This window comes from Scylla paramamosain, chromosome 27 (assembly GCF_035594125.1).
Source record: "Scylla paramamosain isolate STU-SP2022 chromosome 27, ASM3559412v1, whole genome shotgun sequence".
NCBI classification, from domain to species: Eukaryota; Metazoa; Arthropoda; class Malacostraca; order Decapoda; family Portunidae; genus Scylla; species Scylla paramamosain.
In genome coordinates this window covers 20,730,260-20,750,259 of record NC_087177.1, presented here as the reverse complement: position 1 = coordinate 20,750,259, position 20,000 = coordinate 20,730,260, and the positions used below count along the sequence as shown (strand labels likewise).

Sequence of the window (20,000 nt, the reverse complement as noted above, 5' to 3'; positions counted from 1 at the left end):
CAGGAGAACATCATCTTCAAAATAGTCGATAAGTCAAGCTCATTAGAGCCAACGACCACACCACGTTGAATACACCGCTTCTCGTCTGATCAGCGAAGTTAAGCAACGTTGGGTCCGGTTAGTACTTGGATGGGTGACCGCCTGGGAACACCAGATGTTGTTGGCATTCCAACATTTTTATTTCCTTATTTATTCATCATTTTGCATTTTCTTCCCTCCCTTGGATTATAAAACAATGCAATAAGGCAAGCAGAAAAGAAAAAACAAATAATAAAATGCTTCCATTGACAAATAAAGCATCTCTCTCTCTCTCTCTCTCTCTCTCTCTCTCTCTCTCTCTCTTTCTCTGTGTGTGTATATATATATATATATATATATATATATATATATATATATATATATATATATATATATATATATATATATATATCCTTATTATTCTTTTTCATAGATTCTTTTTCAAGATCAATGAGGTTAAGCAACGGCTCTGGGCAAAACGTGGATGGGTGACTACACAAGCTTCATCCCGCAACTGGATCAGGATCACGGGTCCCCGTCCCAGCCAGTTCTGTGATTGGCCCAGACATTCCTGGGCCGAGAGCACACCCAACTACTGCTACCACCTCACATCATCATTGTTCTTAATAATAAATTCTTCTTCTTCTTCTCCTTATCATTATTACTATACAAATAATAATGATAATGATAATAAAATAATAATAATAATAAGAAGAAGAAGAAGAAGAAGAAAAAGAAGAAGAAGAAGAAGAAGAAGAAGAAGAAAAGAAGAAGAAGAAGAAAAAGAGGAAGAAAATAATAATAACAATAAAAATAAAATAAAATAGTTATAATAAAAAAAATAAATAAAAAAATGAAAATATAATATTAAAAAGAAGAAAAACAAGAAGAAGGAGAAGAAGAAGAAGAAGAAGAAGAAGAAAAAAGAAGAAGAAGCAGAAGAAAAAAAAGAAGAAGAAGAAGTTAAGAAGAAGAAGAAGAAGAAGAAGAAGAAGAAGATGAAGAAGAAAAAAAGAGAAACAGAAGAAGAACAAGAAGAAGAAGATAGTGTAATCTTCTAATAGTCGGAAACTCAAGCTTACCAAGGCCAACGACCACACAACGTTGAATACACCGCTCCTCGTCTGATCAGCGAAAATAAGCAACGTTGGTTCCGGTTAGTACTTGGATGGGTAACCGCCTGGGAACACCATATGTTGTTGACATTCCAACATTTTTTTTTACTTATTCATTCATCATTTTGGCATTTTTTTTTTACCTCGCTTAATGCAATAAGGCAAGCAAAAAAATAAAATAAATAGATAAATAAAATACTTACAAATACTTACATAAAAGGATCTCTCTCTCTCTCTTTCTCTCTCTCTCTCTCTCTCTCTCTCTCTCTCTCTCTCTCTCTCTCTCTCTCTCTCTCTCTCTTTTATTATTAATTTCTCATTTATGGTGTTATTCTTGTTGTTGTTGTTGTTGTTGTTGTTGTTGTTGTTGTTGTCGTTATTGTTGTTCTTGTTGTTGTTGTTGTTGTTGTTGTAGTTGTTGTTTTTATTGTTTTTCTTTTTCATCTAAAGTTTCTTTTTATCTTTATAGTATTAACATTATTATTTTAATATTGCTGTTATTAATACTATTCTTCTTCTTCTTCTTCTTCTTCTTTTTCTTCTTCTTCTTCTTCTTCTTCTTCTTCTTCTTCTTGTTTTTTTTTTCTACTTCTTCTTCTTCTTCTTCTTCTTCTTCTTCTTCTTATTATTATTATTATTATTATTATTATTATTATTATTATTATTATAAATTTTCTAAATTTCTTAATCCATTTATTTCATTTTTTTTCAACTATTATAAATTATCATATGTTTTTATATTTTAAAGATTTGTGTTATATATTCATGGATTTTTTTTTTATTTATTTATCTACTTATTTTTTTATTATTACTATTATTATATATTTATTTATTAAATTTAACCTAACCTAACCTAACATAATGTAACATTACCTAAACTACCCTAAACTAAGCCAAACTTAACATATCCTTAATTAGCTTAACCTAACTTTGTTGTTGCTGTTGTTGTTGTTGTTGTTGCTGTTGTTGTTTTTCTTCCTCCTTCTTTCTTTTTATTGTTGTTCCTAACCTAACCTAACTTAACTTCACCTAACCTGACTAACCTAACCTAACTTAAATTAACATTACCTAACCTAATGTAACCAAACTTCACCTAAATGAACCTAACCTATAATATCCTAAATTAACCTAACCTAAATTAAGCAAAGCTGGCCTAACCTAACCTAACATAACCTAACTTAACCTAACCTAACCTAACATAACGTAACATCACCTAAACTAATTCCTAAACTAACACTAACAACCTAACCTAAATTAACCTAACCTAACCTAACTTAACCTGACCTGACCTAATCTAACCTTAACTTCGCCTTACTTGAATTACATTCAAGTATCGATCAGTCAGTGGAGCCGAGGCTTGCTGGTTTTTCCCATCCTTCACAACCCAACCGACACATATACACACACACATTCTCTCTCTCTCTCTCTCTCTCTCTCTCTCTCTCTCTCTCTCTCTCTCTCTCTCTCTCTCTCTCTCTCTCTCTCTCTCTCTCTCTCTCTCTCTCTCTCTCTAACTCTAACCTTCGTGATTTCTGGCATCTAGCCAAAAAGTATCTCCAATAACTTTGCTGCTTCTTCTTTCCCTACTCTATTTCAACCAGATGGCACCACTGCTATCGCATCTATTTTTAAAGCTGAAATCTTTGCTCAAACCTTTGCTAAAAATTCGTACATTGGACGATTCTGGGCTTGTTCCTCCCTCTCCTCCACCCTCTGACAACTTCATGCCACCTATTAAAATTCTTCGCAATGATGTTTTCCATGCCCTCGCTGGCCTAAACCCTCGGGAAGGCTTATGGACCGGATGGGGTCCCTCCTATTGTTCTCCGAAACAATGCCTCCATGCTTGCACCTTGCCTACCTTCAAATCTCTCTTTCAGCTCTGTCTGTCAACACTACCTTCCTCCTTCTTGCTGGAAGTTTACTTACATTCAACCTGTTCCTAAAAAGGGTGACCGTTCTAATCCCTCACAACTACCATCCTATTGCTTTAATTTCCTGCCTATCTAAAGTTTTTTGAATCTATCTTCAACAGGAAGATTCTTAAACATCTATCACTCCCCATCCTTCTATCTGATCGCCAGTATGGGTTCCGTCAAGGCCGCTCTACTGGTGATCTTCTGGCTTTCCTTACTGAGTCTTGGTCATCCTCTTTTAGAGATTTTTGGTGAAACTTTTGCTGTTGCCTTGGACATAATTATCAAAAGTTTTTGATAGAGTCTGGCAATAAAGCTTTGATTTCCAAACTACCCTCCTACGGTTTCTATCCTTCTCTCTGGTTACTTCATCTCAAGTTTCCTTTTTGACCGTTCTATTGCTGCTGTGGTAGACGGTCACTGTTCTTCTCCTAAATCAACTAACAGTGGTGTTCCTCAGGGTTCTGTCCTGTCACCCACTCTCTTCTTATTATTCATTAATGATCTTCTAAACCAAACTTCTTGTCCTATCCACTCCTACGCTGAAGATACCACCCTGCACTTTTCCACGTCTTTTCATAGACGTCCAACCCTTCAGGAGGTAAACATATCACGCAGGTGCCTACAGAACGCCTGACTTCTGATCTTTCTAAAATTTCTCATTGGGGCAGAACAAAACTTGATATTGTTCAATGCCTCAAAAAATCAATTCCTCCATCTATCAACTCGACACAACCTTCCAGACAACTATCCCCTCTTCTTCAATGACACTCAACTGTCCCCCTCTTCTACATTGAACATCCTCGGTCTGTCCCATTTATAATCTGAACTGGAAACTTCACATCTCATCTCTAGCTAAAACAGCTTTTATGAAGTTAGGTGTTCTGAGACGTTCTCCGCCAGCCTTCTCACCCCCCCCCCCCCCCCCCCCCCCAGCTGCTAACTCTGTACAAGGCCCTCCGTCCGTCCATGTATGGAGTATGCTTCACATGTCTGAGGGGGGCTCCACTCATACTGCTTTTCTAGACAGGGTGGAATCAAAAGCTTTTCGTCTCATCAACTCCTCTCCTCTAACTGACTGTCTTCAGCTTCTCTCTCACCGCCGCAGTGTTGCATATATAGCTGTCTTCTACCGCTATTTTCATGCTAACTGCTCTTCTGATCATGCTAACTGCATGCCTCCCCTCCTTCCGCGGCCTCGCTGCACAAGACTTTCTTCTTTCTCTCACCCCTATTCTGTCCGTTTCTCTAACGCAAGAGTTAACTAGTATTCTCAATCATTCATCCCTTTCTCTGGTAAACTCTGGAACTCCTTGCCTGCTCCCGTATTTCCACCTTCCTATGACTTGAATTCCTTCAAGAGGGAAGTTTCAAGACACTTATTCATCATTTTTTGACCACTGCTTTGACCCTTTGTATGGGACTGGCATTTCAGTGGGCATTTTTTTTTATTACATTTTTGTTGCCCTTGGCCAGTGTCCTTCCTACATAAAAAAAAAAAAATAGTAGTAGTAGTAGCAGTAGTAGTAGTAGTAGTAGTAGTAGTAATGCTATTTTTCATATATTTAGTAATTTTTTTTTTCATATTAATATTTATATTTATATTTTTTTTGTTTTGTTTTGACATTCATACGAATGCTATAAAGGTGAAGCATAGAAATTTATTTGATTAATTAATTAATTTATATATCTATTTCTTTTGATTTTTTAAATTAATTAATTAATTTATTTTTATTATTATTATTTTTTTTTTTTATGTCTCTATGATAAGCAAAGCATTATAGACCTTATGAAAGCACATATCCTCTAGAGTCTTGCCCTACAAAAAGATTCTGTAAAGTAAAAAATAAAGGGAATAAGTGTCAGTGACGTTTGATGAATAGAGGAAGGCGTGGCAGAAATTACCATAACACGTATATAAATGAAAATTTATCTTCCTCGTATTTTCCCACTTGCGTTTGCTTCTTGAAAATTTAACTGGGTGGGTCATATAGCAGACATATTGTTCTTTCCTCCATTGTAGTTTGTTTCCAGCAAGCCCTCTAAATAAAGTTTTTTTTTTTTTTTTTTTTTTTTTTTTTTAAGAAATGAGGAATTAACTTCTAACGTTGATCACTGAGTTGAGCGTAGACGAGCTGCTATCCTCAAGGACGTTACTCTCTCTCTCTCTCTCTCTCTCTCTCACTCTCTCTCTCTCTCTCTCTCTCTCTCTCTCTCTCTCTCTCTCTCTCTCTCTCTCTCTCTCTCTGTCTCTCTGTCTCTTAGTGAAGAAGAATTTACATAAGAAAATAAGACTTTAAATAAAAAGAATATATATATATATATATATATATATATATATATATATATATATATATATATATATATATATATATATATATATATATATATATATATATATATATATATATATATATATATATATATATATATATTCAAAGACAATGAATATCCTCTGGGGAAGGGGTGACGATCCTTACTTAACCCTTAATTTCAGTTGAATTTTGACAAGTCTACGTTAAAATGTTTCCATTTTTCTGCAGTGATAAAGAAACGTAGAGGGGTAGCTAATATATTTAGTTGTTAATTGTATCTTTTTTCTTTCTTTTTTTCATTTATTCTTTTTATTAACTTTTCTTTTCATTAAGCTTAATTATGCATTATGCCGACACTGCAGGTTACAATTGCAGATATTGCAAGTATTTTTGACACAATACAAGCACATCCAGCTAAACTATTGCTACAGTATAGAGAGAGTATTTCGATTACATACCTTATTCTTCATCTTCTTTTCTTCTTCTTTTTTTTTTTTTTTTTAAATAAATATAATAATAAATAAATAAGTAAATAGGTATTGTCAAAATGAAACCATCGAGATTACGCAGGGGTTTCAAGTAATACTTTAATGCATGACTGACTACACAAGCCTCATCTGTCTACAAAAAAAAAAAAAAAATGAAAAATAAGAATAAGAATAGGGAGAATTAACGAAAAATTTTAAGTAATAAAGTATAACAGTAAGAATTATTATAACAAGAATAAGAAAAATTACAATAAAGGAATATAAAAAAAAAGAAAGAAAGCATCCCATGTCTTTCTTCCTAATTGTCATAGAAGGGTGAATTCTTTTGTATATTTTCCAACATTTCCAATACAACGATATGAATGGGGGAAGAAAGAATAAGAATAATAGAAAGAAGGCCTCCCAACACCTAGTTCTCCGGTCTTGGCCAATTAGCTAACGGCGGGATCAGCGCAGTTAAGCAGGGGGTCCGGGCAGAACTTGGATGGGTGACCACTAAAGCCTCATCTCTCTGAGAATAGAAAAAAATAGCAATAAGAATGAGGAGAATGAACGAAAAACGAAAATAATAAAATAACAATAACAACTATGATAAAAATAAGAAGATTAAGAATAAAAAGAACAAAAATAAGGGAAAAAAAAGTAATAAATAAATCTCTCTCTTGCTAATTGCTGTAGAATTATGAATGAAGGGTTAATTTTAGTGCATATTTTCCAACATTTTCAGCACAACAATGCAACAACAATACAGGAAAGGACAAGAATAAGAGAAATGTTTCCTCCCAACACCTTGTTCTCCGCTCTTGACCAATCAGCTGACGGCGGGATCAGCAAGGTTAAGCAGGGGGTCCGGCCTGAACTTGGATGGGTGACCGCACAAGCCTCATCTCTCTAAAAGTAGGATAAATAAGAATAAGAATAGGAAGAATAATAAAAAAAATGTAAATAATAAAGATAACAATATTAATTATGACAAGAATAAGAAAAAAATAGAATAAAAAGAATGAAAAAAATAAGAATATCACAACTTTCTTGCTAATTGTCTTAGAATTTTAAATGACATGTCAGTTCTGCTGTATATTTTCCAAGATTTGTTATGAATGAGGGAAGAAAAGAAAAGAATAAGAATAAGAATAAGAAAAAAATGAATTAGACTAACAATAATGATCACATCTTTCATGCGGTGACTGCGTGGGCGATGAGCCTCACTGGACGTTTCTGACCAATCACAAGGCAGGGTTGGAGTCGTCGGGCCCACCCGATTCATAGATAAAGGGATTTTGTGGGAAGCACGGGCAGAAGTACCAGGCAAAATCCTTGAGCGAATGATAAATTCAAGGCTAAAAACACACCTAGAAATTAATAACTTATATAACACTTACCAGTTCGTTTTTCGTAGTAATAGAGGCACCACACAAGCACTAGCAGTCATCACAGAACAAATAGCACACAATAAATCAGATAAAGGAGAGTGCCAAGTCATACTAAGAGACATATCTAAAGCTTTTGATCAAGTCTGGCACCTCGGTCTTAAGCATAAAATCCTACAACTACAACTCCTTATTACAATAGAAAAATTTTTATGCGACTTTTTATCTGATCGCACAGCATCCATTAAAGTTAATCATTACATTGGTTCTACATTTAATTTAAACTGCGGTGTACCACAAGGGAGTGTTCTGTCACCAACACTCTTCACAATTTACACCAATGATATTCAACAACCTATACAAACCCTTAACATCAGTTTCGCAGACGACATAACACAAATAATTGGCTACCCAGGAAGGTCCAAGAACATGCTCAATATAAAAACAGAGAGAGCAATAACAGCAATTAATAACTACGAAAGGAACTGGAAAATAAAAACCAATGTTAATAAATTCACCCCTCTGCACCTTGGAGCAAAAACTTACCTTTCCACTCATCATTAACGAAGAAGAAAATAGAATTTAAAAGTAATGGCAAAATGCCTTTGGTCTAACCATAACTAGAGGTGGCTACTACAAAACATATACAGGAGCGTAAAAATATAGCAATAGCATCACTACAAAAACTCTACAAGTTACATAACATGCCAGAGAAAATAAAAATACACTTAGTAAAAGCACTAATACTACCAATACTTGATTACCTCTCCAATCCCTATACACACAATGAGCAATAACTAAATTAGCAAACTTCAAAAAGTTCAAAAACAGAGCACTTAGATTTGCAACAAATCAGAAACACCCTTACACCATGACAACAGAACAAGTACAAATACACACCAAAACAAATATCTCTCAATATACGTCTACACTACAGAGCAAAGACAATTTGGGAAAAAATTGGATGAGTTGGGCCTGCCTATCTATCAAAGCCTAAAAGACAACTCAGGATCAAATAGTAAAATACCACCGTGATTTCCCTAGCAGCCTACAGGCATGCAAAACAATACCTAACCCAATCTATTAAAAAACCGAAAATAAAGGAAACATACTCACCTTAAAACACTTACCTTTACTCACTGTATTCCTGAAGATGGCCAAACACAAAAACTCAGCACACACGGGGCATCTGAAGAGGAAAGAATATTATGTAACTCCAACACTCTAAACAGCACACACACACACACATGCTTCACATGGGACTCGTAGCTGGCCTCCTCTCTCCCCATTCCGCGCCCTGAGTCGGCGGTGAGGCGGCATGCCACGCCGGTGTTCACCACACCGTAATGCACAGCCGAGGGGTACTGGCCACTGGTAGGGCTTGCTGGCCCCCAGCAAGCGGTAGATGGGGAGGGGGTTGCACCTCATCCTGAGTCGCCGACACCTGGGGACCTACCTATAGGGGGTAAGAGAGTTGTGGTGTCACGAGGGAGTAGTGGCAGAGTCTCTCTCGACTCGCCTGCGGTGTAACAGGGAGAAATATCGCAGCCTGTGCCATCACATGAAGTCAGCACACAGAACACAAACATTCTCACAAACACATAATACACAGTATAACATCAATAAGTAAAATAGCAAGGTGGACAGCCCACCATCTTTAATATTATACTTCTTTCATTATTTCTCACTATCCTCTTATACTTATATTATTCTTCCTTCACCCATCTTTTCTATAAATATAGATAGATATATAGCGCGGGCAGACTCAGCTGAGTGTTCGTTGTGAGTTGTTGTTACTACAACTATGGCACGTACCAAGCAAACGGCTCGCAAGTCCACTGGTGGCAAGGCGCCCCGCAAGCAGCTTGCTACAAAGGCAGCTTGTAAGTCTGCTCCAGCCACTGGAGGTGTCAAGAAACCCCACCGCTGCAGGCCTGGAACCGTTGCTCTCCGTGAGATCCGCTGTTATCAGAAGAGCACTGAGCTGCTTATCAGGAAACCGCTTTTCCAGCGCCTGGTGCGTGAAATTGCTCAGGATTTCAAGACTGACCTCCGCTTCCAGTCCTCTGCTGTCATGGCTCTCCAGGAAGCTTCCGAGGCTTACCTCGTGGGTCTGTTTGAGGATACCAACCTGTGCGCCATCCATGCCAAGCGCGTGACTATCATGCCAAAGGACATCCAACTGGCTCGTCGCATCCGTGGCGAGCGTGCCTAAGAAGTCATCCACGAATGATCTTCATAACAGCAATATCTAGGCCCTTTTTAGGGCCAAAAAATCTCTTTCATTAAAGAATTTTCATAGACAATCTGTTTGGTTTTGTGGAAGAAAATATTTATTTTCCATCTTTCAGTATCAGGTTAATAATTAACTTTCGACTTCGAACTCAATATCCTTCCCCCTTTTTTTTTTTTTATTATTATTATTATTCCCTCTTCCATGGCCATATCTCTTTCACTTGGGAGAATTTTTATCTTTCTTTATCTCTATTTTTTTTTTTATCTTTTCTTTATCTCCACTGAATAATAATCACGATAATAATAAGCATAATAATAATAATAATAATAATAATAATAATAATAATGATACAATAATTATTATAATAATAATTATAATAAAAACAACAATATTAATAATATTAATAATGATAATAATAATAATAATAATAATAATAATAATAATAATAATAATAATAATAATAATAATAATAATAACAATAATATTAATAATAATAACAATAATTATAATAATAATGTATCGGTTCATATCGTATCTTTTTTTCCTTTTCAAGTGTGGCTCCAATGGAGCCGGGTATTATTTTATACTGGCAGCAGTATACTGGCCGCCTGTTTACTTGGAGGAGGTATACTTGGTAACAGCCTTGGTGCCTTCAGAAACAGCGTGTTTTGCCAGTTCACCAGGCAGAAGAAGATTGACAGCGGTCTGGATTTCCCGGCTGGTGATGGTGGAGCGCTTGTTATAGTGTGCCAGGCGGGATGCTTCGGCAGCGATCTGCTCGAAAATGTCATTCACGAACGAGTTCATGATTGACATGGCCTTGGAGGACACGCCAGTGTCTGGGTGGACTTGGTTACTGAGCACCTTGTAGATGTAGATGGAGTAGCTCTCCTTCCTCCTGCGCTTCTTCTTCTTGTCGTGGCCCTTGGCAATGGCCTTCTGTGCCTTGCCAGCTTTCTTGGCAGCCTTTCCTGATGCTTTGGGAGGCATAGTGTCGCCGTACTGCTGTGAGAACGAGTGTGCGTTTTCAAGTTTCAAGTTTCAAGTTTTTATTTAGAAAAAGGGGGGTGTTACAAGAAGCAGCAGTGTGTGTACCAAGACTGGTACACAGGGAAGAAAAAGTGAGGAGAAATAGAAGTACAGTGGGAGAAAAAAAGTTGCCGGGCGGTCCGTCTTGCTACTGTAAAGTAATGAGTGTCACAGGGCAGTACAAGAGCGATTTGTAGGGTGGAAACCAAAGTCCCCGGAGGAAAACCACCTGCACTGCTGTGAGATAGAATAGAGTGGGGAGGGTTACATATAATATTTACATAACATTTACAAGTACGTTGCAATGACATAAAATATTTACAGAACATGAGTTCTTGGTGGAAACCTGAGTTAGCAGGTGAGTCGTAAAGGGCAACTAGAAGACACACATAAAGTAGATTGTTTGGAGAAGGCGGTGCAAGAAGAGGATGGTGGCAGAGATGCACTAGCTTAAGAGAGGTGAAGTTAGGGGGACGAAGGTAGAAGGGGAGAAACATCGAGAGGAAGAAAAAAGAATGCAGAGGGACACAGTAGAACCGTTAAGGAGTACATAATGCTTAAGAAGAAATAAGACACGAGGGAGCAAAAATTGTCACAATAGCACGTACAAAATAAACATGAGAGTCAAATGCAGAGGGACACAGTAGAAACGTTAAGGAGTACTTAATGCTTAAGAAGAAATAAGACACGAGGGAGCAAAAATTGTCACAATAGCACGTACAAAATAAACATGAGAGTCACAGAACACGCGTGGATGTTCACTGTGCACTGGTAACGATATAATTGATTATTTCGGGAGTCCTGCGACGGGGGAGAGGGTGGTGGGCAGGTGTCTTGGGCGCGGGTCGATGTCGTTAGAGGTTCTAGGAGTCGCTGTTTGCGGTCTGGTTCGGGGAGTTCAAGGGGGAGGCCTTCGGCGACGCCTGCGGCGCCGTCAGCCCCAGTAAACCCCTCAGCTGTGCGTTTCCCGAACTCGGTCCCGCTGCCGGGGGCTGAGCAGGCTTACCCCGGAGGATGATTACCCCTCGCCAGGACGTCGGCCGGTCCCACGGCGACTCGGGGCGCGGGGGGCGAGGGGAGGTTCGCGATGATGGAACCACCACTGGGTATGCCGTCGGTGTCGCCGGGGGCGTCATCAGGCCTGGTAGATCTCTTAGTGGCTGGCTGCAGTCCACCACTGTCGTCACGGTACCTCTACTCTCGGAAGGAGAAGCGACAGATGCTCGCTCTCTCTCAGTCAGCAGTCGGTGATGATAATGGCGTGATCTGCGGACAAATTATCTAACAGTAAAAGAATGCTTGGGGGGAGAGTGACTCAATTTCTAGTAGTGATACAGGTAGATTGTGAATTTTATAGGGGAATGAGTTACGGAAATATAACATTCACCTGTATCGGGCTTCGGGAGGCGGGTCTTGTTCCCGGCGAAGACTCCTGGGGAACCCGGCGTGTTCCCGGGGTAGAGCCTAGTCGTGCTGTGTCCTCAGCGCCTGGAACTGTTCCCATCCCTCGGCATCCATCTGTTCCCAAACCCTGGCGGCCATATCGTGAAGGCGGGCGTTCAGGGCTGGGAGGGATGCGGAAGCCAGAAGAGCAGCCGAGGTGACAAAGTCGTCCCATCTGGTGCCGAAGGCGAACCCCAGGGCGTTGTTCTGGACCCGCTGAAGCTTGCTGATGGCTGTTTTAGAGAGAGCATGCAAGGGAATAGGTGGATAAGTTAGAATGGACAAAATCAAAGCCTTTATTAGGTGGAGCTTGAGACCAGTGGTCAGATCCCTCAAGCGGTACAGCCTGGTGAGGGCCCAACTTCGCTTTTGCTCACTCGCTGGGACACGTGTGAAGTGTACCCAGTTGTGGATATGGAGAACCCCAGGAGGGTGCCCCTGGGGCTAAACTCAACATCATCCCCATCCACTAGCAGTGGGGCGGGGGTCTTTGTGGCGAGGGGGACGACCTTAAACTTGGCCAGGTTTGTCCTGATCCTCCACTCCCTCTCGAAGGCATTGATGCGGGCGATCTCTCTGGCAGTGCGGGCGTTCGTCATCAAGCTGGAGCGACCTGGGTGGAAAAATAATCTGGGAGACATCGTCAGCATACAGTAAATTGATACCAGCCTCTGAGGCTGGACAATCGCTGGTATAAATGCTGTACAGGGTGGGCGACAGCACACTGCCCAGTGGAACTCCTGTGGCGAGGGGAAAAGGTGGACCGAGGTGCCCCCCTACACTCACCCTCGCCGTCCTGTCGTCCAGGAAGTCACAGAGAAGGCGCTCAACCGGTGCAGGCAGCCCCAGGTGAAGGAGCTTGTACTTCAGCCCAAGGTGCCAGACACGGTCAAACGCCTTACTTCACGTCCCGCAGCACCAAGTTACAGCGGTACCTATTGGCCTGGTGTATGGCGATGGTCTCGGTTGCCAGAGCGATGGCATGGACAGTACTCGCTGCCGCTCTGGAAACCATACTGCGCTGGGTGTAGATGGTTTCCCGTCTCCAGATAGGTGCGCAGCCGAGCAGAGACAACCCTCTCCAGCAGCTTCCCCGGTACCTCCAGCAGGGAGATGGGCGGGTAGTTCTCCGGACGAGTCGGAGTCTTGCCGGCCTTAGGAATCATCCTCATCTCCGCCTGCTTGAATCCGTCCGGGAAATAGCTCGCTGAGAGCGCCGCATTGAAGATTGCCCTCAATCCTGGCTAGCGCCGAAGCTGGAAGATAAGAGAGTATAGTCTTGTTTATCTTGCTGCCGCCAGGGCTAGTCATTTGCCACATTTGATCGCGGCAGCCATCTCCTGAGCGGAAATAAAACAGTCCAGTGGGGAGGTACCTGTGAGACGGGCAGGATCTGTCGAGCCCAACGAGAAGGTTCTGTACATAGCATGTGCCATGTAATCCAGCAATATTGTCATTGTCGTCAAAGTCGTCGTCGTAGTCCTCTCTTGTACACACGGTCCCAAATGGACGTGAAAAGGTGTTCTTTTTCCTCGTTCGTGGAACTTCTTGTCACCTGTAATGTCTATTAGCTAATGGCCTGGTCCTGTCGCTCTACCTGGAGAGACAATTTTTGATTTCTCTCCAAAACTTCCCTGGGATCACGGTGGTTGGCAGCTAAGCTTGCCAACTTCCTCCCCCAGTGCGTCCTAGCTTCTGTTTGTCGCAAGTCGTGCAGCATAGCTTTAACATGTCTGTACTGCCTGTACTCATCGTAAGTCCAGCCTCTCTGGCTCGCTCTGTCACGTAGCGCCTGGAATTGAATCCGCAGCAGCTGCGTCGTTCGGGAGGGTCTTGGGGCGGACCCACTTTGTAGGGAGGTCAGGGGTATGTGTCTGTCAGCAGTGGTCTTGACTTTGGCCTATCCATGCCTCTAGTGCTGCGTCAATGTCCTCCAGGGTGCTGCAGGTCACGTCTGGTAGGTCTGTTTATCTGTAGGGCGTCGTCCTCAGAAAACGCGTCCCAGTTTACTCTTTTATAGTTATACCTCCTGACACTAGGGATGAGGAGCGGGGAGGTGGAAATATCAAGGATAGTAGGTATGTGGTCACTAGTCGTCAGAGGTCCAGGCGTGAAGGAGTAATGAAGAAAATTCACCTCGTTAGTTAGAGCTATGTCAGGAGTTGAGGCAGTCCTAAAAATCAAAGTAGGTGGGAAAGAAAGGGCTGATATGGAGTGCAGTCTGTCATCGAAGATAGTCTACTATGTCTCTCCCTACCTGGTTGGAAGTAGTGTATCCTAGGTAGGGATGTCGGGTGTTCAAGTCCCCTACAAGGAAAACAGGTGTCTGTCTGCGGAGTGAGTCCGAGGAAGTCTGCATGGGGAAGGTAAGGTCTGCGGGGTGTATGGTTGCCTCCTTTCCAAGTTGATGGTAGAAGTCCTGTAGCGTATGAGGTGTTGATTATTTTGAGGAGCCTATCTTGTGCTGCTTCACCTCCTTTTCTGATCATGGAGTATGTGATTTTGTCCGGGCACCGGCAGCTGTGTCGGGTCTGGGCTGTAGCGCCTTCTGCAGTTCCCGGGGCGTAAAGGCTGTGTCTGCTGGGTGTCTTTGTCTACAGGCTTGTTGGATGAAGGTGTCTTGGGCTGGACGTTGCTCTTTCAAGCTTGGCTAGGGACGTGCGCGCCGAGCTGCGCTGGGCTGGCTCTGTGAACGTAAGTTTGTAGAAGTCTGGCGGCTTCCCTCTCTGGGTCTGGGTGTGTAGGTGCTCTCGGTGTCCTCTTGCCGGTTGCAGTTTTCACGTGCTTCCAGAGGTCGCTGAGAGTGGTGTGGGCGTTCGTGCCGGAGCACCATTCCAGCCATTTTTCTGTTTTTATTGCCTTTTTCCCCTCTCTCGCCGTCCTGATGGCAGCACGCAGGAGTCCCCATGTGGTCTCTGTAAAGGTGTGTGTTCGGTTGAGTTTTCTTGCTTGATTTATCCGGTGGTTATATTCTTTGACTCTCTGATCATAGTACCAGCGATCTTTGTGGCTATGTGTTGGTTTCTTCGTTTTAGGAATGGCTTTATTGCTGCATGGTGGAAGGCGTCAACTAGCCGATGTTCCAAGTCATCTGCTGTGAGGCCGGATTCTGTCTGGGCTAGGTGATGGAGGATTTCTTCTCTAAATCTCGGCCAGTCTGCCTTTTGTGTTCCATCTGGGGACGAGTGCTGGGGTGGAGGGTTTTTCACAGTTGATTTTGATGGTGGTAGCAAAGTGGTCACTGGCGAGGTGGTCATGCAGCTCCCACTTTGCCCCGTGGCTGAGATGGGGAGAGGCAAAAGAGAGGTCAAGGATACTGCCTTGGATGTGTGTGGGCTCTCCTATGGTGTTCAGGAGAGTTGCCCCTGGAACGTTGGCCATTACTTCAGCTAAATGTTGCCCATCTCTGTTCTGTCTTCTTGATCCGAGGATGGTGTGATGGGCGTTGAAGTCTCCCCGATGAAGACACTTGTTGTTGCGCAGAGGGCAAGGAGTTCACTGATCTCGAGGGGTGTCACGAGGTTGTTGTATATGTTGTAGACTTGGATGGGTCCGTGGCGGAGTTGGAGGGTGATTCCTAGGACCTCGGTTCGATCACCGCAGTCGACAGGATTGTTGATCTTTTGGCTTGGTATGCAGCTTTTTAACTAAGATGGAGCAGCCTCTTGTCTGTCTGTCTATGGCCGGAAGGTGATATGCAGTGTATCCTGAGAAGCGGGTTTGTGTGTCCTGAGGCAGGCCCGTTCTCTTGTAGCAGGATGACATCCCAACTATTTTCGTATGCGTCTGCCATTAGGAGGTGGTGTTTATTTGATATCGTGCAGCAGTTCCACTGCAGGATTTGGAGCGCCTGTCTTTGTGCTTCTTGCACGTCTTCTTCTCTGTCTGTGTTTCCTGTGTCGTTTGTGTGAGTGTCGTCGTTGGTGTCAGGGTGAGTGTCATATCCATTGTTTGTGTTGGTGGTGTTGCTGGGTTTTGTTTGCTGTGGAACACTGCGCCGGTTCTGTGTTATCCCGAGGGCCGCCTTTTTCTCTCGCGATGTTCGCCGAGGCGGGAGTGATCCTCTTGTTGGTTCGAGGAGCTGGCATCAGCGCGGGTGACTGGCTGCGTGGCCGAGGCGAGGAGCTGCGGCTGGTATGGCTGCTGGAGTGCTGACCGCTTCTTGCACACTTTGGCCACAACTTGTTCCGATAGTGTGGTGATGTCTTCCGACGGTATTTGTTTTCCCAGCATGGAGACGAGGGCAGTGGCAAACGTCTGGAACATCGCCTGCAGGTCCTGCTTGGAGAGAGTGATGTGTTCTGTTTGTCGAGTTGGTGGTCGTGATGCGTTGATTCGCTGTCGTGGCCTGCTGCCTGTCCTTGGTTGCTGTGCTGCTGTTCCTAGTGTTCCTAGTGCTGGAAAATCGGCGTTTGCTGTCATGTTTGGAGTCTGTTGTGGCTGCTGTGCTGGTTGTTGTGGCTGTGCTGGTTGTTGTGGCTGTGCTGGTTGGCTGCCCCAGGTCGAAGTGGCCGCCAGAGCCCAGGCTTTATTGGTGGTGGCGAGAGAGGGGCGATGTCGAGTCATCCACTGGGTGTTAAGAGGCCTTCTGAACATCGGCTAACTCTCTCCTTGGCTGTGCAGCTTTTGTTCCAGGCGTGATGTGGACGGTGGCAGTTGGGACACTTCGCTGTCGTTGTGCTCTCCTTCTTTGTGCATCTTGATGCATTTTTCTGTCTCGTGGCTGCCGGCGCAGATTCCTGCATTTACGTTGGTAGTGTACAGTTTGCCTTGTGGTGGCCAAACCTCTGGCAGTTGAAGCATCTGAGAGGCTCCTTGCCGTAAGGACGTGTGTAGAACGTGCCCCAGTTCCCCTCAGGTCTACATAGCCTGGAAGGGGGCCTCGAACTGTGATCAGCACTTGACGTGTTGGTTCTCCTTCTCGATGAGTGAGTCGGTCTGCAGAAATCATCTGGGGATGTCTCTGCAGGAGTGAGAGTGGCATGAGCAGGTGGTACTTCAGTACCACTCCTTTGGTGATGTTGCTGGTGGATGACTGCAGGTGTATGGGTTTTCCCTTGAGCTCCTTCAGGTTGATGATGTCGTCGTGTACTTCCATTGTCGGTGGGGAGAGGAGCACTTTGCCCTGAGGTGGAGGAACTTCATGGGTAGTTTTTCTCTCATGTTCAGCGCTGCCTCCAGAGCTTCTGCGACGTCTATTGGTGACTGGAAACCTTCCGTGGCTGGAATGATGATACGTGGGACATCGCCAGACTGGTGCCTGGAGGTGGGAGTCTCTTTTGGCTGTTCTGGAGCTGTTGCCTGTTGCATTTTCTTTTCCTCATATCTGTCCCTGCGAGCTCGGTTGTATCCACGCCCTTGGAATCGGAAGCCGTCTTCGTCTTTTGCTTGCTTGGAGGTGGAAGGATTGGGTTCAAGATTCTTGTCTTGGGCTTGGCATTTGGCGGGTGGGCAGCTTTCGTCATCTTCGGAGTCTTGGTGGAGTCCTCGTTTTGTCCTGTCGATGCTCATGGATCTTTCCTCGGGACGGTATGGTTCTCGGGTCGCGTGTGAAGTGGTTATCAGACTTGTTAGTTGGCATCTTTCCTCTCAGAGTGTGATCTTCGACCGTCGTCTCCATTCTCGTGGTGGGGTCTTGGCTCGGCATGCTGAAGGGGGGTGGAGTCCCCCTGTGACTAGCTGCTCCCTGCCTGGCAGTTGGCGGTTGCTACTGGTAGCCCGATTTCTAAAAAACCGTCGCAGCTACACCGCCCTGCGAAATATCTAGGTCCTATGGAGGTTATGGGAGGCCCTCCTCCAAGCTAAGAGTTGCCTTGACCTGGCCCCGCAACCAAGGCTGGACTCAGCACGCTCACTGGCTTCCTTGGTGCATCGCAGGCTGCCCCTGCTTCAGGAGTTCTGGAGGCTTTTCAGGTCCTCCAGCCCCTTCACCCAGAGGCGGAAGAGAGGTGAAATAGAGTGAGAAGGAGAGAGAGCCTGACCAAACCCTCGGCTTCCTACCCGCAACCAATCTAACACTCAGCGTCAGGCAAGGGGGGTAAATTCCAATCCGAGCCCGTCATGAGTGCGATTGATGTGGTAGGGCACCAAATTCGTGCCAGAAGTGTAAGTGGGTGTGTGTTGTGTGAATTTTGTGGTCTATGCAATTCTCAGTGTCTAGAGTAGCACTTGGGATAATGTGGGTCGCTGTAGAGTGAACTGCTGCGTCAGGGGCGCTGGTAAAGCACAGCGCGGAGTGGAGATCGGGCCGCTGCTAGGCTCCTTATAAAGGCGCTCTCCTTGTCTGAGGGGGCGGAGCTTGTGGCTCGGCCGCTCGGAGCAAGAGAGCGCTGAGTGGCTGGCAGGAGCTGGAGAGAGGGGGCGAGGTGTTGCAGCTGCGAGAGCTAAAGCGAGAATGATGCCGCGCGGGGTGTTGAAAAGTGGTATATATATTAGCGTGCCTACTAAGGATCAGGAGTCGCCACCTCAGCGAGCGTCCTGATTGGTCCAGACGCGCTCTGGGCCGATCTGATCTCGCGTATATATAGCCGTTTTTCCCAAAATTCACTACTTGCTCGCAGAGCTACCGACGAGGTTAGAGTACTCGCGCTCCTCATTTATCACCAACAACAACAACTACTAATACTACTACCACAACATCCATTATCATGTCTGGAAGCGGCAAGGGAGGAAAGGTGAAGGGAAAGTCAAAGTCCCGTTCCAGTCGTGCTGGACTCCAGTTCCCGGTCGGCAGGAGTTCATCGCCTTCTAAGGAAAGGCAACTACGCCGAGCGCGTGGGTGCTGGTGCCCCCGTGTACCTTGCGGCAGTTATGGAGTACCTGGCTGCTGAAGTCCTTGAGCTTGCCGGCAATGCCGCCCGTGACAACAAGAAGACTCCCATCATCCCACGTCACCTGCAGCTGGCCATCCGCAACGACGAGGAACTTAACAAGCTCCTCTCCGGAGTCACCATTGCAAAGGGTGGCGTGCTGCCCAACATTCAGGCCGTGCTCCTTCCCAAGAAGACTGAGAAGAGAGAGAGAGAGAGAGAGAGAGAGAGAGAGAGAGAGAGAGAGAGTAAATAAAGGGCCTCCCTCCCCTTCAGCCAATATCACCATCAATCCGGCTCCTCTTCGGAGCCACACGTTCAAACATCTAGAGAGTTGTGTAGACTATACTGGTATATCAATAATAAGCAAGTAGTGTATTTATTTTCGAGTTAGTTATTTGTTATTATTATTATTATTATTTAGTCAGGGCACGCAAGTGACCGAGAATAAATATGTATACTATATTTCTACTAATGTACCTGCTGTGTGTCACAGTGGAGAGTTGATTAGATGTGTTGCCTATTGTGATATGTTGAGCGTCTTTTTCATCTCAATGTATATTTTTGTTTTATGAGAAACTGAGAACGATGAGGGGCGTGATCATTGAAATAAGTCATTGATAATAATAATAATAATAATAATAATAATAATAATAATAATAATAATAATAATAATAATAATGATAATAATAATAATAATAATGATACTTGGAGAAGACCTTGATGAAGTGAGAAAGAAGGTTATAATTAATAATGGTTTCTTTTCTTAGCTCAGATAGTGATAGTGAACATGGTTATGAGAAAGTAGTAGTAATAATAGTAGTCTATGGTCCTTCTTTCTTTTCATGTTTGTGGACCTTAAAAAGGTCCGGGAGATGATGTTATTCAATGATGATAATGCAAGCTGAATAGCTGGCACCATCTCAATAATGGAGCGATTTAACCACCCAAATCCGTACAGGGTACGGCCCTGACGCTTGAGGGCGTAGACAACGTCCATGGCAGTAACGGTCTTACGCTTGGCGTGCTCGGTATAGGTGACAGCATCCCTGATAACGTTCTCCAAGGAACACCTTGGAGGCACCCCACGAAGTCTCCTCGTAGATGAGACCAGAGATGTGCGCTTGACGCCACCTCGGCGAGCTAGACGACGGATAGCAGGCTTGGTGATTCCCTGGATGTTATCACGCAGAACCTTACGGTGACGCTTGGCGCCTCCCTTTTCCAAGACCCTTGCCTCCCTTGCAGCGGCCAGTCATGG

General features: G+C 43.8%; 1 protein-coding gene, 1 non-coding gene and 2 pseudogenes across 2 annotated transcripts; 3 read left to right on the top strand and 1 right to left on the bottom strand.

Annotated features, from left to right (window-relative positions):
- The first annotated feature begins 47 nt into the window (after window positions 1–47).
- LOC135114568 (5S ribosomal RNA) lies at window positions 48–166 on the top strand. The gene has a single exon (XR_010275542.1). It is a non-coding gene; the product is annotated as a 5S ribosomal RNA (ribosomal RNA).
- Window positions 167–1,104: 938 nt separating this feature from the next.
- On the top strand, window positions 1,105–1,223 carry LOC135114550 (5S ribosomal RNA; annotated as a pseudogene).
- A 7,803-nt stretch (window positions 1,224–9,026) lies between these two features.
- Window positions 9,027–9,496, top strand: LOC135114325 (histone H3-like). The gene has a single exon (XM_064030234.1). It carries the CDS (start codon window positions 9,027–9,029, stop codon window positions 9,435–9,437), a length of 411 nt encoding a protein of 136 aa, XP_063886304.1. The 3' UTR covers window positions 9,438–9,496.
- Window positions 9,497–18,136: 8,640 nt separating this feature from the next.
- Window positions 18,137–20,000, bottom strand: part of LOC135114431 (histone H4-like) — a 2,231-nt pseudogene continuing 367 nt past the window's right edge.